Source organism: Lithobates pipiens, unplaced genomic scaffold (assembly GCF_037356315.1).
Source record: "Lithobates pipiens isolate NorthernLeopardFrog02 unplaced genomic scaffold, aLitPip1_a1.2 Scaffold_27, whole genome shotgun sequence".
NCBI classification, from domain to species: Eukaryota; Metazoa; Chordata; class Amphibia; order Anura; family Ranidae; genus Lithobates; species Lithobates pipiens.
This window is the reverse complement of record NW_027507788.1, coordinates 2,986,066-3,010,503: the sequence shown is the minus strand read 5'-3', so window position 1 is coordinate 3,010,503 and position 24,438 is coordinate 2,986,066. Positions and strand designations below refer to the sequence as shown.

The 24,438-nt window shown below is 50.8% G+C and overlaps 1 protein-coding gene across 2 annotated transcripts in view; it reads left to right on the top strand.

Annotated features, from left to right (window-relative positions):
• The window catches only part of CROCC (ciliary rootlet coiled-coil, rootletin), an 80,724-nt gene that overhangs the window by 22,013 nt on the left and 34,273 nt on the right, over positions 1-24,438 (top strand). For both annotated transcript variants that reach the window (XM_077456288.1, XM_077456289.1), the window contains 15 exons: positions 111-302; positions 1,560-1,643; positions 1,971-2,068; positions 6,224-6,389; positions 7,911-8,017; positions 8,224-8,451; positions 8,576-8,660; positions 11,048-11,152; positions 13,200-13,445; positions 14,533-14,732; positions 14,883-15,065; positions 17,004-17,148; positions 20,122-20,268; positions 20,496-20,726; positions 20,823-21,016. In XM_077456288.1, coding sequence (XP_077312414.1) covers positions 111-302; positions 1,560-1,643; positions 1,971-2,068; positions 6,224-6,389; positions 7,911-8,017; positions 8,224-8,451; positions 8,576-8,660; positions 11,048-11,152; positions 13,200-13,445; positions 14,533-14,732; positions 14,883-15,065; positions 17,004-17,148; positions 20,122-20,268; positions 20,496-20,726; positions 20,823-21,016 — 2,411 coding nt within the window. The remainder of the gene's footprint in view (positions 1-110; positions 303-1,559; positions 1,644-1,970; positions 2,069-6,223; positions 6,390-7,910; positions 8,018-8,223; positions 8,452-8,575; positions 8,661-11,047; positions 11,153-13,199; positions 13,446-14,532; positions 14,733-14,882; positions 15,066-17,003; positions 17,149-20,121; positions 20,269-20,495; positions 20,727-20,822; positions 21,017-24,438) is intronic.

The following is a 24,438-nucleotide window of genomic DNA, read 5'->3' as shown; positions in this document are numbered from 1 at the left end:
CGTCCTTTCCCCAGACTGGTGTCATATTGGGTGTCATCAAACTCGCCCCACCCCACCCCTTACAGAATATAAGTATTACTTGTATTTACTTTTGTCTCGTTTGCTGACAGCTGGAGCAGACGCTACGATTGGACAGCGGCGAGCGTGAAAGAGACTCCCTGGAGACGCGGAGCCTGGCGCAGCAGAATGTAGAGCTCAGGCGGCGCCTAGAGGAAGAACAAGCTGCATATAAGCGAAAGCTTCAAGCCTACCAGGAGGGTCAACAGCGGCAAGCCCAGCTGGTCCAGAAGCTGCAAGCCAAGGTGTCTATGGATGGGGGGAGGGCACAGAGATCTGTTATAGAGAAATCTGTCTATGTTTACAAAATCTTTGGAGTGTGAGGGCCTACTTCCCAAAGGTTTGGAGTGTGAGGGCCTACTTCCCAAAGGTTTGGAGTGTGAGGGCCTACTTCCCAAAGGTTTGGAGTGTGAGGGCCTACTTCCCAAAGGTTTGGAGTGTGAGGGCCTACTTCCCAAAGGTTTGGAGTGTGAGGGCCTACTTCCCAAAGTGTGAGGGCCTACTTCCAAAAGCTTTAGAGTGTGAGGGCCTACTTCCCAACACTTTGGAGTGTGTGGGCCTACTTCCCAAAGCTTTGGAGTGTGTGGGCCTACTTCCCAAAGCTTTGGAGTGTGAGGGCCTACTTCCCAAAGCTTTGGAGTGTGAGGGCCTACTTCCCAAAGGTTTGGAGTGTGAGGGCCTACTTCCCAAAGGTTTGGAGTGTGAGGGCCTACTTCCCAAAGGTTTGGAGTGTGAGGGCCTACTTCCCAAAGTGTGAGGGCCTACTTCCAAAAGCTTTAGAGTGTGAGGGCCTACTTCCCAAATCTTTGGAGCGTGAGGGCCTACTTCCCAAATCTTTGGAGCGTGAGGGCCTACTTCCCAAAGCTTTGGAGTGTGAGGGCCTACTTCCCAAAGCTTTGGAGTGTGAGGGCCTACTTCCCAAAGCTTTGGAGCGTGAGGGCCTACTTCCAAAAGCTTTGAAGCGTGAGGGCCTACTTCCAAAATCTTTGGAGCGTAAGGGCCTACTTCCAAAAGCTTTGGAGCGTGAGGGCCTACTTCCAAAAGCTTTGGAGTGTGAGGGCCTACTTCCCAAAGCTTTGGAGTGTGAGGGCCTACTTCCCAAAGCTTTGGAGTGTGAGGGCCTACTTCCCAAAGCTTTAAAGCGTGAGGGCCTACTTCCAAAATCTTTGGAGCGTAAGGGCCTACTTCCCAAAGCTTTGGAGCGTAAGGGCCTACTTCCCAAAGCTTTGGAGTCTGAGGGCCTACTTCCCAAAGCTTTGAAGCGTGAGGGCCTACTTCCAAAATCTTTGGAGCGTGAGGGCCTACTTCCAAAAGCTTTGGAGTGTGAGGGCCTACTTCCCAAAGCTTTGGAGTGTGAGGGCCTACTTCCCAAAGCTTTGGAGTCTGAGGGCCTACTTCCCATATCTATGGAGTATGAGAGCCTACCAAGAATTGACTTTGACAAGGCACTTTATTACAGCAAAGGAACATTTGATGGTAATCCTCCCTCTGTTTCTCCGCAGGTTCTGCAGTACAAGAAGCGATGCGGAGAGGTGGAGCAGCAGTTGCTGGAACGATCGACGGAGCTGGAGCATGAACGTCTTAGTGTGAGTCTTACTTTATATAAAATAAAAGATCAAATTCCTTAAAGTTAAACTAAAGCCCTGGATAGTGCCTGAACAAAGATGGTTCTGTACTTCTGGGAGGAAGGCATTGTTGGGGGGAGGGGGCTGTGACCTCTGTGAGAGGTAATAAATATCTGGATATGTTATACTGGCACATTACTGAGCATGGAAATATACATCCGATGACAGGTTCACTTTGAATATACACATGATAATAAATGTTATACCCACCATAAAGACAGCCGCTCCAGCTTCTCTAATGAGGATGGGAATGATTTGTGTAATAAATATACACTTTTTCTTTTATAGAGCCGCCTGGAGATGACGGACTCGCGGCTGCGGCAGGAAGAGGAGACCAGCAATGAACTGGAGAACGCGCTGATACGCCTGGAGGAGGAGCAGCAGAGGTAAGAGAGAGAGTCCATGGTGGTCACAGAAATGGGCAGAGCTCTGGGGCTGGTGGTCACAGAAATGGGCGGAGCTCTGGGGCTGGTGGTCACAGGAATGGGCGGAGCTCTGGGGCTGGTGGTCACAGGAATGGGCGGAGCTCTGGGGCTGGTGGTCACAGGAATGGGCGGAGCTCTGGGGCTGGTGGTCACAGGAATGGGCGGAGCTCTGGGGCTGGTGGTCACAGGAATGGGCGGAGCTCTGGGGCTGGTGGTCACAGGAATGGGCGGAGCTCTGGGGCTGGTGGTCACAGGAATGGGCGGAGCTCTGGGGCTGGTGGTCACAGGAATGGGCGGAGCTCTGGGGCTGGTGGTCACAGGAATGGGCGGAGCTCTGGGGCTGGTGGTCACAGGAATGGGCGGAGCTCTGGGGCTGGTGGTCACAGGAATGGGCGGAGCTCTGGGGCTGGTGGTCACTAAATGTTCTCATAGTGATCGGAAGCCTGAAACATGTTACTGTCTGACATTTTTCTGGCACATTGGCCTCATGGCCCCTCAGGTCTCCTCCACCATTATAGGAATGTATCATTGAAATCACTGCTATTATGTGTTATAGCAAAAGGGGATCTATATGAGGGCTGGAATCATCCAGCCATTGAGAAACTACAAGTCCCAGCTAGTCCTGCCTGCCGTGCAGAATGTGTGTCCTGCTTCACTTGTTAGCTGTAGGCCGGAAAATTCATTTTTCACATCTTCATCCAGAAAACAAGATTAAATCGTGATTATCAGTCCCCTGACATGACTATTTCCAAATACTGCCGAGACTTCCAGTGTCCTCTCCCAGTACTACAGAGACTTCCAGTGTCCTCTCCCAGTACTACAGAGACTTCCAGTGTCCTGTCCCAGTACTACAGAGACTTCCAGTGTCCTGTCCCAGTACTACAGAGACTTCCAGTGTCCTCTCCCAGTACTACAGAGACTTCCAGTGTCCTGTCCCAGTACTACAGAGACTTCCAGTGTCCTCTCCCAGTACTACAGAGACTTCCAGTGTCCTGTCCCAGTACTACAGAGACTTCCAGTGTCCTGTCCCAGTACTACAGAGACTTCCAGTGTCCTCTCCCAGTACTACAGAGACTTCCAGTGTCCTGTCCCAGTACTACAGAGACTTCCAGTGTCCTCTCCCAGTACTACAGAGACTTCCAGTGTCCTGTCCCAGTACTACAGAGACTTCCAGTGTCCTCTCCCAGTACTACAGAGACTTCCAGTGTCCTGTCCCAGTACTACAGAGACTTCCAGTGTCCTGTCCCAGTACTACAGAGATTTCCAGTGTCCTGTCCCAGTACCAGAGACTTCCAGTGTCCTGTCCCAGTACCAGAGACTTCCAGTGTCCTGTCCCAGTACCAGAGACTTCCAGTGTCCTGTCCCAGTACCAGAGACTTCCAGTGTCCCATCCCAGTACTACAGAGACTTCCAGTGTCCTCTCCCAGTACTACAGAGACTTCCAGTGTCCTGTCCCAGTACTACAGAGACTTCCAGTGTCCTGTCCCAGTACTACAGAGACTTCCAGTGTCCCGTCCCAGTACTACAGAGACTTCCAGTGTCCTCTCCCAGTACTACAGAGACTTCCAGTGTCCTGTCCCAGTACTACAGAGATTTCCAGTGTCCTGTCCCAGTACTACAGAGATTTCCAGTGTCCTGTCCCAGTACTAAAGAGACTTCCAGTGTCCTGTCCCAGTACTACAGAGATTTCCAGTGTCCTGTCCCAGTACCAGAGACTTCCAGTGTCCTGTCCCAGTACCAGAGACTTCCAGTGTCCTGTCCCAGTACCAGAGACTTCCAGTGTCCTGTCCCAGTACCAGAGACTTCCAGTGTCCTGTCCCAGTACCAGAGACTTCCAGTGTCCCATCCCAGTACTACAGAGACTTCCAGTGTCCTCTCCCAGTACTACAGAGACTTCCAGTGTCCTGTCCCAGTACTACAGAGACTTCCAGTGTCCTGTCCCAGTACTACAGAGACTTCCAGTGTCCCGTCCCAGTACTACAGAGACTTCCAGTGTCCTCTCCCAGTACTACAGAGACTTCCAGTGTCCTGTCCCAGTACTACAGAGATTTCCAGTGTCCTCTCCCAGTACTACAGAGACTTCCAGTGTCCCATCCCAGTACTACAGAGATTTCCAGTGTCCTGTCCCAGTACCAGAGACTTCCAGTGTCCTGTCCCAGTACCAGAGACTTCCAGTGTCCTGTCCCAGTACCAGAGACTTCCAGTGTCCTGTCCCAGTACCAGAGACTTCCAGTGTCCCATCCCAGTACTACAGAGACTTCCAGTGTCCTCTCCCAGTACTACAGAGACTTCCAGTGTCCTGTCCCAGTACTACAGAGACTTCCAGTGTCCCGTCCCAGTACTACAGAGACTTCCAGTGTCCTCTCCCAGTACTACAGAGACTTCCAGTGTCCTGTCCCAGTACTACAGAGACTTCCAGTGTCCCATCCCAGTACCAGAGACTTCCAGTGTCCTGTCCCAGTACTACAGAGACTTCCAGTGTCCTCTCCCAGTACTACAGAGACTTCCAGTGTCCTGTCCCAGTACTACAGAGACTTCCAGTGTCCTGTCCCAGTACTACAGAGACTTCCAGTGTCCCGTCCCAGTACTACAGAGACTTCCAGTGTCCTCTCCCAGTACTACAGAGACTTCCAGTGTCCTGTCCCAGTACTACAGAGACTTCCAGTGTCCCATCCCAGTACTACAGAGACTTCCAGTGTCCTCTCCCAGTACTACAGAGACTTCCAGTGTCCTGTCCCAGTACTACAGAGGCTTCCAGTGTCCTCTCCCAGTACTACAGAGACTTCCAGTGTCCTGTCCCAGTACTACAGAGACTTCCAGTGTCCCGTCCCAGTACTACAGAGACTTCCAGTGTCCTGTCCCAGTACTACAGAGACTTCCAGTGTCCTGTCCCAGTACTACAGAGACTTCCAGTGTCCTCTCCCAGTACTACAGAGACTTCCAGTGTCCTGTCCCAGTACTACAGAGACTTCCAGTGTCCTCTCCCAGTACTACAGAGACTTCCAGTGTCCTCTCCCAGTACTACAGAGACTTCCAGTGTCCTGTCCCAGTACTACAGAGACTTCCAGTGTCCTGTCCCAGTACCAGAGACTTCCAGTGTCCTGTCCCAGTACTACAGAGACATCCAGTGTCCTCTCCCAGTACTACAGAGACTTCCAGTGTCCTCTCCCAGTACTACAGAGACTTCCAGTGTCCTCTCCCAGTACTACAGAGACTTCCAGTGTCCCCTCCCAGTACTACAGAGACTTCCAATGTCCTGTCCCAGTACTACAGAGACTTCCAGTGTCCCGTCCCAGTACTACAGAGACTTCCAGTGTCCCGTCCCAGTACTACAGAGACTTCCAGTGTCCCGTCCCAGTACTACAGAGACTTCCAGTGTCCTCTCCCAGTACTACAGAGACTTCCAGTGTCCCGTCCCAGTACTACAGAGACTTCCAGTGTCCCGTCCCAGTACTACAGAGACTTCCAGTGTCCTCTCCCAGTACTACAGAGACTTCCAGTGTCCTCTCCCAGTACTACAGAGACTTCCAGTGTCCTGTCCCAGTACTACAGAGGCTTCCAGTGTCCTCTCCCAGTACTACAGAGACTTCCAGTGTCCTGTCCCAGTACTACAGAGACTTCCAGTGTCCCGTCCCAGTACTACAGAGACTTCCAGTGTCCTCTCCCAGTACTACAGAGACTTCCAGTGTCCTGTCCCAGTACTACAGAGACTTCCAGTGTCCTGTCCCAGTACTACAGAGACTTCCAGTGTCCTGTCCCAGTACTACAGAGACTTCCAGTGTCCTGTCCCAGTACTACAGAGACTTCCAGTGTCCTGTCCCAGTACTACAGAGACTTCCAGTGTCCTGTCCCAGTACTACAGAGACATCCAGTGTCCTGTCCCAGTACTACAGAGACTTCCAGTGTCCTGTCCCAGTACTACAGAGACTTCCAGTGTCCTGTCCCAGTACTACAGAGACTTCCAGTGTCCTCTCCCAGTACTACAGAGACTTCCAGTGTCCTGTCTGAGAACTATGGATCCTCCTAATCTCCTGCCACCCCCTCTGTGCAGTAATCCGCAGATCTGCAAGAGATATTTTACATGTCAGTGTTCCGCTTTTCTTCTCCTCTACATAGGAGTTCCAGCCTCACCCAGGTCAATGCCATGCTGAGAGAGCAGCTGGACCAGGCCAACGCCGCCAATCAGGCTCTGAGTGAGGATCTGCGCAAGTTGACAAGCGATTGGACCAAAGCTCGCGATGAGCTGGAGCAGAAAGAGAGCGAGTGGAGGAGAGAGGAAGAGGTGAGTGACGTCACCCACAGAGCACAGCCAGGTTCCTTCTGATGTGACTGTTCTCTGTACAGCACTGCGGTATATGTCAGAGCTATATAAATGTATAATAGTGTGTGACTGTGGGGGGACATTAGAGTGTAAGCTCCTCTGGTACAGAGACTGATGTGATTGGCTCAGTGTTCTCTGTACAGCACTGCGGTATATGTCAGAGCTATATAAATGTATAATAATAATAATAATAGTGTGGGACTGTAGGACTGTGGGGGAGGGGACATTAGAGTGTAAGCTCCTCTGTACAGAGACTGATGTGACTGTGGGGGGGAGGGGACATTAGAGTGTAAGCTCCTCTGTACAGAGACTGATGTGACTGTGGGGGAGGGGACATTAGAGTGTAAGCTCCTCTGTACAGAGACTGATGTGACTGTGGGGGGGGGGGGGGGGGACATTAGAGTGTAAGCTCCTCTGTACAGAGACTGATGTGACTGTGGGGGGAGGGGACATTAGAGTGTAAGCTCCTCTGTACAGAGACTGATGTGACTGTGGGGGGGAGGGGACATTAGAGTGTAAGCTCCTCTGTACAGAGACTGATGTGACTGTGGGGGAGGGGACATTAGAGTGTAAGCTCCTCTGTACAGAGACTGATGTGACTGTGGGGGGGGGGGGGGACATTAGAGTGTAAGCTCCTCTGTACAGAGACTGATGTGACTGTGGGGGGAGGGGACATTAGAGTGTAAGCTCCTCTGTACAGAGACTGATGTGACTGTGGGGGAGGGGACATTAGAGTGTAAGCTCCTCTGGTACAGAGACTGATGTGACTGTGGGGGGGAGGGGACATTAGAGTGTAAGCTCCTCTGGTACAGAGACTGATGTGACTGTGAGGGGGGGGACATTAGAGCGTAAGCTCTTCTGGTACAGAGACTGATATGACTGTGGGGGGAGGGGACATTAGAGTGTAATCTCCTCTGTACAGAGATTGATGTGACTGTGGGGGAGGGGACATTAGAGTGTAATCTCCTCTGTACAGAGACTGATGTGACTGTGGGGGGAGGGGACATTAGAGCGTAAGCTCCTCTGTACAGAGACTGATGTGACTGTGGGGGGGGGGGGGGGGAACATTAGAGTGTAATCTCCTCTGTACAGAGATTGATGTGACTGTGGGGGGGAGGGGACATTAGAGTGTAAGCTCCTCTGCTCCAGAGACTGATGTGACTGTGGGGGGGGGGGGGGACATTAGAGTGTAAGCTCCTCTGCTACAGAGACTGATGTGACTGTGGGGGGAGGGGACATTAGAGTGTAAGCTCCTCTGGTACAGAGACTGATGTGACTGGCTCAGTGTTCTCTGTACAGCACTGCGGTATATGTCAGAGCTATATAAATGTATATTAATAAGTGTGTGACTGTGGAGGGATATTAGAGTGCAAGCTCCTGTGGTGCAGAGACTACTGTAAGTGACTTCATGTAATTTGATATATAAATATGAAATGAAATATAATTTCCTTTTTTCTCCTGATCCTTTGTCGCCCCCTGCAGTCGTTTAACTCCTACTTCAGTAATGAGCACAGCCGGCTGCTGTCACTGTGGAGGCAGGTTGTTGGGTTCCGCAGACACTTCAGTGAGATGAAAACCATGACAGAGAGGTGGGTGATGATGGCTTTGTATGTATTTTATCTAAAGGGCCCAGGATTTTGGGTGCATCAAGAAGGTGTGACCGTAAGCGCCAACCGGCGGTCCACACAGCATAAACCTGGCTGGAAAATCGCGAATGCGAACAGAGTGAAAATAATGTGATGAATGTGTTTGTAGCCGGCGATGTGCCTATGAATCCTCTCCTCTCTGTGCGCAGGGACCTGACGCTGATTCAGAAGGAACTGTCGCAGTCCTGCCGCACTCTTCACGCCTCGTGCCTGAACGTCAGCGGATCCCATCGGCTGGCAGAAAACAATGGCGCCGTCGTGGTGGAGAGGCAGGCGCTGCAGCTGGCCCAGCTGGACGAGCAGCTGAAGGACAAAGTGCGACAGATGATCCAGCTGCAAGCGGCGTACGACGCGGAGAAGGCGGAGCTTAGCGCCAGGTTAGTTACCCGCTAATCCAGTCTAGTCTGTGGTTGAGCCCTATGCCCCATGGCTGGCTGTCCGCCCGCGCCACAGCTTGACCGCCTCTCTGGTTTGTGACTTGGGCCTGGTTTTGTCCTGCAGGGCGGCAGAACTGAGTAAGACCATCGAGCGTCTGCAGAGCGACAACAAGGAAAAAGACCTTCAGATCAGGAGCCTGCAGGAGAAGGTACAAAAAACAAAATGGCCGCATGGCTGATTAGAGGCTTAAAGCTGAACTCTGGAATAAGTAAATATTGTCTAAATCCATCAGTCATGTGACTTCTTCTTCAATCTCGGTGAGCTTTGTGTATTTCTTCCAGATCTGTGCCGCCATCCAGTGTGAAACTTCCTGTGATAAAGACCGCCCACTGCTTCTCTCCCTTCCTGTGCAGGGGGACTGGTCTTGTCTCCGCCCCCTCCTGTAGTTTTCCTGCTGGGCCCCTCCCACTTCTCTGCTCTTCCCTGGTGCAGGAGGACTGGTCTTTTATCCACCCCCTAGTTTTCTGTAGTGGGTGAAGCCTCCTGGGCCCCTCCCACAGCTCTGCTTTCTCTCCTGGCGCATGGTACCTGGTCTTGTCTCTGCCCCTCCTATAGTTTTCTGTATTGGGTGGAGCCTCCTGGGCCCCTCCCACAGCTCTGTGTTCTCTCCTTGCGCATGGTACCTGGTCTTGTCTCCACCCCTCCTATAGTTTTCTGTATTGGGTGGAGCCTCATGGGCCCCTCCCACAGCTCTGCTTTCTCTCCTTGCACATGATACCTGGTCTTGTCTCTGCCCCTCCTATAGTTTTCTTTATTGGGTGGAGCCTCCTGGGCCCCTCCCACAGCTCTGTGTTCTCTCCTTGCGCATGGTACCTGGTCTTGTCTCCGCCCCTCCAGTCGTTTTCTGTAGTGGGTGGAGCCTACTGAGCACCTCCCACAGCTCTGCTTTCTCTCCTGGCGCATGGTACCTGGTCTTGTCTCCGCCCCTCCAGTCGTTTTCTGTAGTGGGTGGAGCCTCCTGGGCCCCTCCCACAGCTCTGCTTTCTCTCCTTGCACATGGTACCCGGTCTTGTCTCCGCCCCTGCTGTAGTTTTCTGTAGTGGGTGGAGCCTCTTGGCCCCTCCCACAGCTCTGCTCTCTGCACAGCCTATGTACAGCAGAGTGATGATGTCACTGATAGTTTTACAATGTAATATCTGGGTTTGCAAAGGCATTTGGTGCTCACAGAGGGGATTTACAATCATGGAGGGTAATGAGGAATATTATTTAAATAACTTTTTTTTTTTTTTGCCCGGAGTTCAGCTTTAACAAATCTCTCCCCAAAATATGTTGAATGTTGTGTGTGGACGCAGTTACCTGGTGACATTGCTTGAGACATAAGAGTAGAATGCGGGGTGGTGTGAGGCATGCGCTGGGTCGGTGAGGTGTGAGGCATGCGCTGGGTCGGGGAGGTGGGAGGCATGCGCTGGGTCGGGGAGGTGGGAGGCATGCGCTGGGTCGGGGAGGTGTGAGGCATGCGCTGGGTCGGGGAGGTGTGAGGCATGCGCTGGGTCGGGGAGGTGTGAGGCATGCGCTGGGTCGGGGAGGTGTGAGGCATGTGCTGGGTCGGGGCGGTGTGAGGCATGCGCTGGGTCGGGGAGGTGTGAGGCATGCGCTGGGTCGGGGAGGTGTGAGGCATGCGCTGGGTCGGGGAGGTGTGAGGCATGCGCTGGGTCGGTGAGGTGTGAGGCATGCGCTGGGTCGGTGAGGTGGGAGGCATCCGCTGGGTCGGTGAGGTGTGAGGCATGCGCTGGGTCGGTGAGGTGTGAGGCATGCGCTGGGTCGGGGAGGTGTGAGGCATGCGCTGGGTCGGGGAGGTGTGAGGCATGCGCTGGGTCGGGGAGGTGGGAGGCATGCGCTGGGTCGGGGAGGTGGGAGGCATGCGCTGGGTCGGGGAGGTGTGAGGCATCCGCTGGGTCGGGGAGGTGGGAGGCATGTGCTGGGTCGGGGAGGTGTGAGGCATGTGCTGGGTCGGGGAGGTGTGAGGCATGCGCTGGGTCGGGGAGGTGTGAGGCATGCGCTGGGTCGGGGAGGTGGGAGGCATGCGCTGGGTCGGGGAGGTGGGAGGCATGGGCTGGGTCGGTGAGGTGTGAGGCATGCGCTGGGTCGGGGAGGTGGGAGGCATGCGCTGGGTCGGGGCGGTGTGAGGCATGCGCTGGGTCGGGGAGGTGTGAGGCATGCGCTGGGTCGGGGAGGTGGGAGGCATGCGCTGGGTTGGGGCGGTGTGAGGCATGCGCTGGGTCGGGGAGGTGGGAGGCATGCGCTGGGTCGGGGAGGTGGGAGGCATGCGCTGGGTTGGGGCGGTGTGAGGCATGCGCTGGGTCGGGGAGGTGTGAGGCATGCGCTGGGTCGGGGAGGTGGGAGGCATGCGCTGGGTCGGGGAGGTGGGAGGCATGCGCTGGGTTGGGGCGGTGTGAGGCATGCGCTGGGTCGGGGAGGTGTGAGGCATGCGCTGGGTCGGGGAGGTGGGAGGCATGTGCTGGGTCGGGGAGGTGTGAGGCTTCTCCTCCCTCCATCATATTTTTGGACTTTGTGACGTGTGATTTATCATTGCAGGAGAGGAGTGAGATGGAGGAGAAGGCCGCGCTGGTCGGGGAGGAGGTGGAGGCGCTGAAGGCCGAGAGAGAAATTCTACAAGAGACCCTCCGAGAACTCGCCCAGGTCTGACACCCACAGATGTAGGCTGAGGAGCTGACACTCTAATGAGTGGAAGAGAAAGTTACCAATAAAATATCAGAAGTGATAGTTTCTGCCGTCTCGTGTAACAAGAATTGAAACTGAAGGCTAAAGGCTCGAGGTTTTTTACTTTCATGCATTCTATGCATAAAGATCAAAAGAAGTTTTCTGTGCAGTGCCCCCCCCCCCCCCGCACCCTCTAATACTTACCTGAGCCCCCTCTCGATCCAGCGATATGAAAGACAGCTTCTCCCACATCTCTCATTCCTCATTGGCTGAGACAGTAGCGTGTGCCATTGGCCATCCCACTACTCTCAATTACAGCCAGTGAGGAGAGCGTGGGGGTGGGGCCGAGTCCCAGCTTTTGTGTGCCTTATGAACGCATAAGGCGGGGCTTTGGGAGCGAGCGCCCACCAGTGCCCCCCCCCCCCCCCAGAGAAAGTGGCGACGGGTGCGAGGATCGGGGGGCTGCTTTGTGCAAAATCATTAGAAAAAAAAAAATGGCATGTTTGTTATTTGAAAAAGGGCGTTGAAGGGCCACACCCCTGCTAAGAGGTCCAGATACAACTTTATTCCTTTAGAAGTCGGGGGCGGGGTGATCGGAAAACAGTAGCCAATGCGTTTCAGGAGTCACTTGCTGCCAAACAAGCTGCTAATAATCTCCGTATCTCCGGTCCTTGGAGCCCCAATTGTTACCAGTGGTGGGGTAGGACTTAGGCTACCTACCCCCCCAAAATTTGGGGTCTCTGGCCCCCGGGCCGCAGTTTGGAGACCACTGATTTACACCAACATCCAGTGGCGGTGCGTCCATAAAGGGTGCAGGAGCGCCCCCTCTCTCCTGCCACCTCCTCTCTCTCACCATAGATACAATCATGCATTGCATGATTGTATCTATGGTCGCTGCTGTCACCCCCTATTCAGGTGTCCTGCTCCTTGTTGGGCGCCAGGCACCTAAATTACAGCGGCAGGTTTTTTTTATTTTTTTTTGGAAGCGCCTGATTAGAGCCGTGGGCTCTAATAGGCTTCCAAAATGGTAAACAGCGGTCGTAATGCTGTGCGTTCGCTGTTTACTCCGTGTCGTGTTAGGAAAGCGAATAAATCGATTTTCCTAACACTGACCCGCCTCTCAGCCAATCAGGTGCTCGGGTCTGGTTACCTGTCAACTGATTGGCTGAAACAGGCACTGTGATTGGACGCCTGATAGAGAGGACCGGAGACATCAAGGAGCGTGGACGTGGAGGACGCCACCATGACCCGCTGCGAGACAGGTAAGTCCCGACTCCCGGGCGATGCACACTGGCAGCATTTGATGGGGCACACTGGCAGCAGTTGATGGGGCACACTGGCAGCAGTTGATGGGGCACACTGGCAGCAGTTGATGGGGCACACTGGCAGCAATTGATGGGCACACTGGCAGCAATTGATGGGCACACTGTTAGTTGATGGGGCACACTGGCAGCAATTGATGGGCACAGTTAGCAGTTGATGGGGCACACTGGCAGTAATTGATGGGCACACTGGCAGCAATTGATGGGGCACACTGGCAGCAATTTATGGGGCACGCCGGCAGCAGTTGATGGGGCACACTGGCAGCAATTGATGGGGCACACTGGCAGAAATTGATGGGCACACTGGCAGCAGTTGATGGGGCACACTGGCAGCAATTGATGGGCACGCCGGCAGAAGTTGAAGGGGCACACTGGCAGCAATTGATGGGGCACACTGGCAGCAGTTGATGGGCACACTGGCAGCAGTTGATGGGCACACTGGCAGCAATTGATGGGCACACTGGCAGCAATTGATGGGCACACTGGCAGCAGTTGATGGGGCACACTGACAGCAGTTGATGGGGCACACTGACAGCAATTGATGGAGCACACTGGCAGCAATTGATGGGTACAGTAGCTGCGTTTGGCACAGTGGCTGCAATTGATGTTTTGTTTTGTTTTTTCCGCTGATTTCGGGTCGCTGAATTTTTGTCAAAGTTTTTTTGATTTTAATGTTTTTTTCTTTCATTGGAATTGTCGGGCAGGCGGTGCTGAGTGACACGGACAGCGGTCTGCAGATCTCCAGCGACAGGACGTCGGAGTTCATAGAGAGCGAGGGTCCGGTACTCAGTCTGAGGGGTCTCTCCAGCAGCCTGCGCACCTCCTCTCCCATCCGCCGCTCTTCTCCGCACCGCAGCTCGTCGCCAAGACGCAGCCTGTCACCGGCGTTCCGGGACTCGGCTCTCTCCGCCGTGCACTCCGCTTTACAGAGGAGACAGCTGCAAGTTCAGGTAAGTGGGAGCCACTCAGAGAGACCATGAAAAACTGCACCCCCTCCTCAAGATTCCCCCCAGTACAAATCCGCCCCCCTCCCTGCACAAATCTCTGCCCCCCCATCCCCCCCAATCTCCTCAACACAAATGCCCCCCCAAAAAAAGTCACCCCACCTAGCACAAATCCCCCTACCCCTCAAATCTCCCCTCTTAATACATATCCTCTCCCCTCCACTCCAAATCCCCCCTCCTAGCACAAATCCACACCCCAAATTCCCCCTCCTAGCACCACTCCCCCCCCCCCTTCACCATATCACCTCTTCTAGCACAAACCCCCCCCAAATTCCCCTCCTATCCTAGCACAAATCTGCGCCCCTTCTGAAATCCCCCCCCCAGCACAAATCTTTGCTTCCCATTTCCCAAATCCCCCCCAATACAAATGCCCCTCCCAAAAAAAGTCACCCCACCTAGCACAAATCCCCTACCCCTTAAATTTCCCCCCTTAGTATACCTCCTCTCCCCTCCACTCCCAATCCCCTCTCCTAGCACAAATCCACACCCCAAAGAGGCCCCCCCCCCCAAACAAAAATGTCCCCTCCTAAGACCACTCTCCTCCCCCCTTCGCCATATCACCTCTTCTAGCACAACCTTCCATATCGCCCCTCCTAACAAAAATCCACGCCCCTTCTGAAATTCCCCCCTCTGAACACAAATCTTTGCTTCCCATTCCCCAAACCCCTCCAACACAAATGCCCCACCCCCCAAAAAAATCACCCCAACTAGCACAAATCCTCTACCCCCCCCCCCCCCCCCCCAACAAAAAATCCCCCTCCTAGCACCATTCTCCCCCTCCCTTCACCATATCACCTCTTCAAGAACAAACCCCCTACATCCCCCTCCTAGCACAAATCCTCTCTCCCCCCTCCCAACACAACACAAATCCCCCTAAATCATCACTCCTAGCAATTCTTGCCTCCTGTAAGGCCCCTCCATGAAACCACAGTGCCTGGGGCAGCTGCCCCTCCTGCCCACCCCTTGTCTTGGCCCTGGAGGGAGGTAAGTTCTCTATACTGGAGTGAGGAACGTTCAATGTCTATTCTCACAGGAACTGCGAGGGCGGCTGGAGACCGGACAGGAGACGGTCGGTACTCTGCGCAAACAGCTGAGCGACAGCGAGGATGAGCGACACACCCTGGAGCAGAAAATCACCCAAACCCAGCAAGATCTCGACGTTACCAGCATTGCCAAGGATGACGCCGAGCGCACCGTCTCCAGACTGCGCAACAACCTAGAGCAGCTCAACAGGTACCGACACACCAACACCCGCGGGAAGGCCGAGATCGGAAAAATGAAAGAAGGATCTCCGGTCCCAAAATCCTGCGCACAGCGTTTAAAGATTTCTTATGTATGTGAAGTGTGACCCCGGCATTGATGGCACTCCTGTCTGTGTTGCAGTGAGCGCGCTACTCTGGAGCGGAACGTCCAGAATCTTCAGGAACAGCTGGAGACGCAGCGACAGGAGGCGGAGAAACTGCAGCTAGCGAACAGCGACCTGCAGCGGCAGAGGGACCTCCTACAAGAGGAGAAGGAGGACACGTGCCAGGACCGCAGCAGGGTGCTGCGCGAGGTAGAGAGAGGGTGAGCGAGCGCTAGTGTGCACGTTCAGGATCGACACAAACACAGACAGTACATGTTACATATAAACTGAGACATTTACAATTCTGGCTGCAAAAATATAAAAAAATAAATCCGACACTGAGCTAGATGGCGATCCGTCGCGGAGGACACCCCCCCATCATCCACCATATCACTGCATGACCAGATCTGTGTGACCAATCGACTGGTCGGGATTGTTCTGGGTTTAGATTTGTTGCAAATTTTATCATTTTTTTAGTGCAGAAATACAGCCAGTATACCAATGGAGCTCATAGGTTTACATCATTATACCATTACACACCTTGTAGAATTTAGAAGACCATTTCAATCACCTCCATTCCAGCATGCGACACCTGAAAAATGTGGGCTTGCCTACAATTTACATTTCATTTCCAATATTTTTCCATCTGTGTATTTTTTTTTATTTTTTATAATAGATAACAGTTTGAGTTGTATCCTGGCATAAAATGCTAGGTTTGCATTGCGTTAAATCAAAGGTGTCCAGCAAAAAGTGGGTGTGGCTACATTGCACTGAACCCCCAAAAGCTTTCTGATTAGTAGAACTAAAATTCAGTGTGAAGAACTGAAGTTCTGTCTCTAGGACAGAGAGCTAAACCCGACTGCTCCATAGATTCCAGATACCATATTTCCTTTGATCTTAGCTCTATTGGAACAAGCCAGGTAAAACTACAAATTGATAAAATAAACATCAATCAGTACAATTTTGCATAAAATAAAGAAACAATGCTCTAGAACACAGAATGGGATAACAAGAACTCACTTAGGGGTGATGGCGAGAGATTGAAGAAAACATGCCTTACTGTCTTGCTGTAGATTCTTAAAATGGAAGCTGACTCACTTCCTCTACAGCAGGGATATGCAATTAGCGGACCTCCAGCTGTTGTAAACTACAAGTCCCATCATGCCTCTGCCTCTGAGTGTCATGCTTGTGGCTATTAGAGTCTTGCTATGCCTCATGGGACTTGTAGTTTTGTAACAGCTGGAGGTCCGCTAATTGCAGATCCCTGCTCTACAGAATTCTCCCAGAATGCACTGGTCCCTAACAACTTTATTAACACATTCTAAGAGAATACAATACAGCGGTACCTTGGATTACGAGCATAATTCGTTCCAGAAGAATGCTTGTAATCCAAAGCACTTGTATATCAAAGCAAGTTTCCCCATAGGTGTAAATGGAAACTCAGATAATTAATTCCAGTTGCACTGCTAGTGTATGCACTACCGCATTTGGCCAGAGGTGGGCGGCGCCGGAGAACGCTCGGATGCACTCGGAGAGGCTCGCGGACACTCGAGAAGGTAGTGTATCCGAGCGGCTCCGAAGTGTCACCAGCGCCCCTGCACTTCTGGCTAAATGCGATACTCTGCAGAGGGTTGAATCCTGCTCGTCTTGCAAGACAACTCTTGCAAACCAAGTCAGGATTTAAAAAAAAAAATAATAGCTTGTATTGCGAAACGCTCATAAACCACGTTACTTGCAATCCGAAGTATCACTGTATGTAACTTGTACAAACAGAAAAGCTATACCAGAAAGGGAACAGTAGGTGGCGCCTGCGCTCTGCATAGAACTAGTTTGGTGTAAAATTCAGGGATATGCAATCAGCGGACCTCCAGCTGTTGCAGAACTACAAGTCCCATGAGGCATAGCAAGACTCTGACAGCCACAAGCATCACACTTAGAGGCAGAGGCATGATGGGACTTGTAGTTTTGCAACAGCTGGAGGTCCGCTACTTGCATGTCCCTGGTGTAAATTAAGAAAACCCCACATGTTATTTCAAGCACATAAACATAAATAAACTGAATAGAAGCCCGGGTGGGCAGAACGCAAGATTATTACTGCACAGAAGATTTATCATTTACAATGGCCCTCATTGAATGCTTTGTACCCCCTGGATCTGCAGGCACAAGGCCCAGGAGCAGTTAGAGGTGAAGCTGTCTGCCCTACGTAAGGAGCTGGTGGTGGTGAAAGAGGCTCTGCAGCAGTCCAGCCTGGAGAAGGAAGTGTCTGACGCGGAGAAGGCTGACATTTCCCAGGCCCTGTCTAAGGTGAGATCTCCGCCTTACAGAGAAGGCGCTTCCTAATCCTCCAGGAGGCTGGTTTATTGTCAGTGAGCAGCAGAGAAGATGATATAACCACACAGCTTTCCACTGCTTACTGACTCACTGACCTGGATGAAGCATGGAGGTTTCACTGGCCACATGCTTCTTCCAGGTCACAGTGACATCTAGACATGTGCATTTCGTTTCAATTCATTTTTTTCAGCCAAAAATTTAGTTTTTCTGAGATTTGGATACATCCAAATGGACATAGTAACGAATGTCAATCCGAAAAAATTTTTTATAACAAAATTAACAAATTTGTTTTCATTCGGATGACGTCACATGAATTCAAATTTGTTCGATATTTCAGATTGGGATAAAGAATGGATTTGAATTTCATTCCATTCAAATAATTCAGACACATGTGGCGCCAGTCAATATTGTCCAATCAGCCATTTTCTTTTGAAGGGGTTGGTCTAGCGTCCAAAAATATTTGAATCCTTCCTGCTTTGAATCCATCTGGATTTGAGTGATATATCGAATATATAGCAATTTTCTGGAAAAAAAAAATGCAATTCACCCAGACTAAGCCCTTGTACACACAATCGGAATGTGTCCAATCAGAGCGTTTTGTTGGATATTCCAACTGTGTGTGTGGTCTCCATCGGACTGTTTCCGCCTGAGTATCCGACGGACCAAGTTTTCCAACTTGTTGGTAAAATTTTCCGACAAAATGCTCCGATGGTGTGTAGAGAATTCCGATCGGACAAAGTGCCACGCATGCTCAGATCAAATTCCTACATCAAAGCTATTGGCTACTAGCCTAAACGTAGTCCCATCATAACGAAATTACGTCATCACGTTCTGAACGATCGTATTTTTCGACAACTTTGTCCGACCGTGTGTACGCAACAGTTTCGGACAAAATCCGTCGGACAAAATCTGACGGATTTGGTTGTCGGAATCTCCAATCGTGTGTACAAGGGCTAATGAATCAAACCCAGACTAATGAATATGCAAAAAAAAAAAAAAATTGAGTCACCATAACCAATTTGATGAAACGAAATTCTTCAATGAATCCGAAAAGAAACAAAAAGAAACAAAAGTTTTCAGCATGCCTAATGACATTGCTGGAAAGTTGACTTTTAAGAGAGTCTTTATCCTTTGTAAGATTTTTAGATGTAGCCATGATGTGATCTGTGTAATATATAAATAAATATATATATATATATATATATATATATATATATATATATATATATATACACTGTATTATATATATATAAAATACAGTGTATATATATATATATATATATATATACACTGTATTTTTTTTTATATATATATATATATAATACAGTGTATCGCTAACAACAAAAATTGAGGTTGTCGTGTACTAAAACCACAACCAATGTGTTAATCATAAAACAATATTCACTGTGATAAACGAGTGAAAAAAGAAAATGTATAATTCAACATAAAATGTCCATAAATAATTGATTCTTCAATCAAAAGTGACGATAGACAACATGCGATTAGCAGTAAGGCTATGTAGATGAAAAAAAACGATCCTCTGTCATAAGGAAATAGATGGGTACTCTTACCAGATGTGGTGGATCCACTTACCAGCGGTAGTGGATCAATCGAGCTTACGTGAGCCGAATGCCTTACGGCAGGGGGTGCCCAACCTTTTGAAGAGCAAGGGCCACTTAAACGACTTGGTAACAGATCACGGGCCACAATGAGCGGAGCGGGTGGATGGCATATCGGTGTCCACTCTGCATTTGGTGGATGGTATTGGAGGTAGAACACAAGTCGGTTTATGTCTGCCACTACTTAGAGGTGAATGGAGGGTCCAATTGGATCGGACTGACCAGGTGAAAGCGGTCCAAGGCTGCCTTCAAGCTGATGCGCTGCGGTTTACCCGCACCATGTGTGCAACGCAGTTTACCTTTGGCTTTCCTGCAGTTTGCAATAGACTTCTATTATATTCTGCAGGATTGGTGCACTTTCAGAAAGCTCACCAAACTCGCAGGTAATAATAGAAGTCTATGGCTCAGTGCAGGTAACCTGCGGGTAAAATGCTCTGCACTTGCAGATCAGTTTGAAAGCAGCCCAGTAACCACTGCAGAACAGATATCCCCATATATACACTGTGATTTTAGTAATAAACTGACCTTTAATAACAGTATTCTTTCTATTCTATCCCAGAGCAGGAGGTCGCAGGCCACATCAGAGGGCTCCGCCGGCCACATGTGGCCCCCCGGGCCACTGGTTGGGCACCCCTGCCTTAGGGTGTAGATTTAGGTGCGAGATCGATCACCTCCAGCAGGGCACAACCGGGCTTCAGTGATAGTAGTCCTGGCAAGATTCCTGGATCCTTATGATTCTCCAGTAGAGACAACGAACTTCCACTCAGTGTACTGACCCTCAGAATGTCAGAATGTATATAAGAGGCTCGACCAAACTGGGGGAAAGAATGGAGAAAAAAGGGAAAAGGCTCCATATGGTGCAGGTCAAACCAGAAAGGTTTATTTAAAATGACGGTACATCAAGGTTCAATGGGTACATATAAAATCCAAAAGAGCAATATGGGGAAGCATGCGTAGCGAGCCCGACGCGTTTCGTCCAAAACAGACTTCAACTGGGGCATAACATTGCTCCCCTACATTGCTCACTTATATAGAATAACATATAGGCCATGTGACAAATTGGGGGAACGGCTAATATATAGAATCAGATTAGTTTATTCTCCTCCCTTCCCACATTGGTGGCTTTTTCTTTGTACGTTGCTCCTTGCATTGCCTTGTTGAATAAGCCTGCTAGTCACCTCCCTCTCCTTCTGTTCGCTTTCTTACCATAAAATGCTATGTTATCACAATTTTTTTTCCCTCTTTGGACTGCTGTGGTTCCCCTTGAGATCAATAAGGGGAGGATTTCACAGCTAGCTCACTATATCTCCCTTTTCTTCCCCACCAGGCCGAGACCACCCGGGCTGAGCTGGAGTTGGCGCTCAATCGGCAGAGGACGGAAGAAGCCACCCTGCGAGATGCTTTATCCAAGATGAGTGCACTGAACGAGAGTCTGGCCCATGACAAGATAGAGCTGAACAAGCTCATCGCTCAGGTACCGCTCACACCACAGTGGGGTCAGTAGACGTATCACTGATGAGATGACTATGATGTGTCCACTATGATGTATACAGTGTATGACCAACCAGACTGGTATCTGCAGGGGGAGGCCAGCCCCCTAAATGGGTTGTGAGCAGATCCTGGTGGGCACAGTAGATTTGCTCTCAGAGATCCAAGCATTAGCAGTGCACAACAGACACATTTTGTGTATTCCTTCTGCAGCTGGAGGAAGACCGCTCCACCTTGCGTGGACAGAAGCACGAGGTGGAGCAAGAGAAGGCCTCCATTCGGGATGAGCTGGTGCGGCTGGAGCAGGAAAAGCTGGAGCTGGACACAGAGCGTTTCGGCCTGGATAACTCCCTCCAGGCCATGGAGCAAACAGGCGAGAAACTCCTTCAGGAGCTCCAATCCCTCCGAAAGGAGAAGACACATTTCCAGGAGCAGTTGGGGCAGGTGAGAACTGGGGGGTCTATGGGGGGGAAAGGCTGAATCGGTGAGGAGGGTGAAGCGGGTGGCCCAAGGCTCATTCTCCCACTACTGCCCCTGCAGGTAACACGGCACAGGAACTCTCTGAGCGAGGAGCTGGTGCAGAGCCGGAAGGAGGTGGAGCAGCAGAGTGAGAACCTCCTCCGGGCCTCCAGAGAGAAGGAGGTTCTGATGAAGGACAAGGGCAACCTGGTGGTGCAGCTCACCGCGTGTGAACGCGAGAACCGAATGCAGTCGGAAGAAATAGCTGCTCTAAGGTAAAAACTGCTGCTTGACTTCAATTTTATATAACAGTCGTGACAACACAGTATGAGCAAGAAAAGAATTGCCTACTCATCAGAATATCACTTATAGTCCCACAATGCAGCATGGGAGAATGAAAATGGTTGGTGGCTATGGGCAGCTCTTCCTCTAGACCAGGGGTCATCCAAACTTTCTAAACAAAGGGCCAGTTTATTGTCTTTCAGGCTTTAGGAGGGCCGGACTGTGGCCCAGCGGGAATGGAAATGTTCCTGGCTTCAGTGGGAATAAACATCACCAGTTTTCTTATTGGGGGGGGGGAGGAATAGTGCCCCATTGTTGGTATCATTGGAATGACTAGTGTCCTGTTGTTGGTGTTAGTGGGAAAAATGGAGCCCCATTGTTGGTGTCGGTTGGCAGAATAGTGTCCCAAGGGCCAGATAAAGGCAATCAAAGGGCCGGAGTTTGGAGGCCAGTGCTCTAGACCCTTGAAGCCCAGCCTGTGGCTCTTTGTCACCTATTGTGTGGCTCTCAAGGCCCCTGCTGACAGAAGTCAATGTTTTACATACCTAAGTTTAGTAAAGTATTGTTTGGACTGAATTCTAATAGTTAAAGGCTGGATTTACATATACATTTACACTCCCAGTCTCTAACACATCCCATATCATGTCTGCCGTTTCTGACCTTTTCTAGTAGCTTGTCTACAGTCTCTGATCATCCTCTGTTGAATGTCTGCAGTCTCTGATCATCCCCTGTTGAATGTCTGCAGTCTCTGATCATACCCTGTTGAATGTCTGCAGTCTCTGATCATCCTCTGTTGAATGTCTGCAGTCTCTGATCATCCCCTGTTGAATGTCTGCAGTCTCTGATCATCCCCTGTTGAATGTCTGCAGTCTCTGATCATCCCCTGTTGAATGTCTGCAGTCTCTGATCATCCCCTGTTGAATGTCTGCCGTCTCTGACAGATTTCTATAGTGTTACATTCACTGCTGATGTCAGGGGCTGCACCTGATTCCCCCTATATCAAGACATTTGGCCACTATTGCTCCAGACACTTTGGCAAATAAAGATCAAAAAGAGAGTCTCTTTAGAGAGGAATCGGCAGAACAATTGACACAATGATCATTGCAGACACCTGTTTCTTTCTAATGTTCCTTTCGGTTTTTGATTATGTTATAGTTTAGTGATTTGTGACCATTAGGGGGCAGCACTGGGAGTCTGACCTGAGTTAATGTGGTCAGTGAAGAGTTACAGACACTCCTTGCCCCAGTAGCTCAGGACTGGCTGCCTGCCGGTGTAACTAAGCAGCTATCAGGCCAAACACAGAGGAAAGCCGCGCTTCACTGACAATGGTACACACAAGGCTGTACACGCACCATATCTCTGTCATCTATAGAGCTCTGCCCTCTTCTCCTCTGTCATCTATAGAGCTCTGCCCTCTTCTCCTCCGTCATCTATAGAGCTCTGCCCTCTTCTCCTCTGTCATCTATAGAGCTCTGCCCTCTTCTCCTCCGTCATCTATAGAGCTCTGCCCTCTGCTCCTCCATCATCTACAGAACTCTGCCCTCTTCTCCTCCGTCATCTATAGAGCTCTGTCCCTCTTCTCCTCCGTCATCTATAGAGCTCTGCCCTCTTCTCCTCCATCATCTATAGAGCTCTGTCCCTCTTCTCCTCCATCATCTATAGAGCTCTGTCCTCTTCTCCTCCATCATCTATAGAGTTCTGCCCTCTTCTCCTCCATCATCTATAGAGCTCTGCCCTCTTCTCCTCCATCATCTATAGAGCTCTGTCCCTCTTCTCCTCCATCATCTATAGAGCTCTGTCCTCTTCTCCTCCATCATCTATAGAGTTCTGCCCTCTTCTCCTCCATCATCTATAGAGCTCTGTCCTCTTCTCCTCCGTCATCTATAGAGCTCTGTCCCTCTTCTCCTCTGTCATCTATACAGCTCTATCCCTCTTCTCTGTCCCTCTTCTCCTCTGTCATCTATAGAGCCCTGTCCCTCTTCTCCTCCATCATCTATAGGATCTGTCCCTCTTCTCCTCCATACCAGCATCTATAGAGCTCCATCTCTCCTCTCCTCCATACCAGCATCTATAGAGCTCCATCTCTCCTCTCCTCCATAACAGCATCTATAGAGCTCCATCTCTCCTCTCCTCCATACCAGCATCTATAGAGCTCCATCTCTCCTCTCCTCTCCTCTCCTCCATACCATCATCTATAGAGCTCCATCTCTCCTCTCTTCCATACCAGCATCTATAGAGCTTCGTCCCTCTTCTCCGTCATCTATAGAGCTCTGTCCCTCTTCTCCTCTGTCATCTATAGAGCTCTGTCCCTCTTCTCCTCCGTCATCTATAGAGCTCTGTCCCTCTTCTCCTCCATCATCTATAGAGCTATGTCCCTCTTCTCCTCCATCATCTATAGAGCTCTGTCCCTCTTTTCCTCCGTCATCTATAGAGCTCTGTCCCTCTTCTCTGTCCCTCTTCTCCTCCATCATCTATAGAGCTCTGTCCCTCTTTTCCTCCGTCATCTATAGAGCTCTGTCCCTCTTCTCTGTCCCTCTTCTCTGTCCCTCTTCTCTGTCCCTCTTCTCTGTCCCTCTTCTCCTCTGTCATCCTATAGAGCTCTGTCCCTCTTCTCTGTCCCTCTTCTCCGCCCTCTTCTCCATCATCTATAGAGCTCTGTCCCTCTTCTCTGTCCCTCTTCTCCGTCATCTATAGAGCTCTGTCCCTCTTCTCCGTCATCTATAGAGCTCTGTCCCTCTTCTCCGTCATCTATAGAGCTCTGTCCCTCTTCTCCGTCATCTATAGAGCTCTGTTCCTCTTCTCAGTCCCTCTTCTCTGTCCCTCTTCTCCTCCGTCATCTATACAGCTCTGTCCCTTTTCTCCTCCGTCATCTATACAGCTCTGTCCCTCTTCTCCTCCGTCATCTATACAGCTCTGTCCCTCTTCTCCTCCATCATCTATACAGCTCTGTCCCTCTTCTCCTCCATCATCTATACAGCTCTGTCCCTCTTCTCCTTTGTCATCTATAGAGCTCTGTCCCTCTTCTCCTCCTTCATCTATAGAGCTCTGTCCCTCTTCTCTTCCATCTATAGAGCTCTGTCCCTCTTCTCCTCCGTCATCTATAGAGCTCTGTCCTCTTCTCCTCCGTCATCTATAGAGCTCTGCCCTCTTCTCCTCTGTCATCTATAGAGCTCTGTCCCTCTTCTCCTCCGTCATCTATAGAGCTCTGTCCCTCTTCTCCTCCGTCATCTATAGAGCTCTGTCCCTCTTCTCCTCTGTCATCTATAGAGCTCTGTCCCTCTTCTCCGTCATCTATACAGCTCTGTCCCTCTTCTCCTCTGTCATCTATAGAGCTCTGTCCCTCTTCTCCATCATCTATAGAGCTCTGTCCCTCTTCTCCTCCGTCATCTATAGAGCTCTGTCCCTCTTCTTCTCC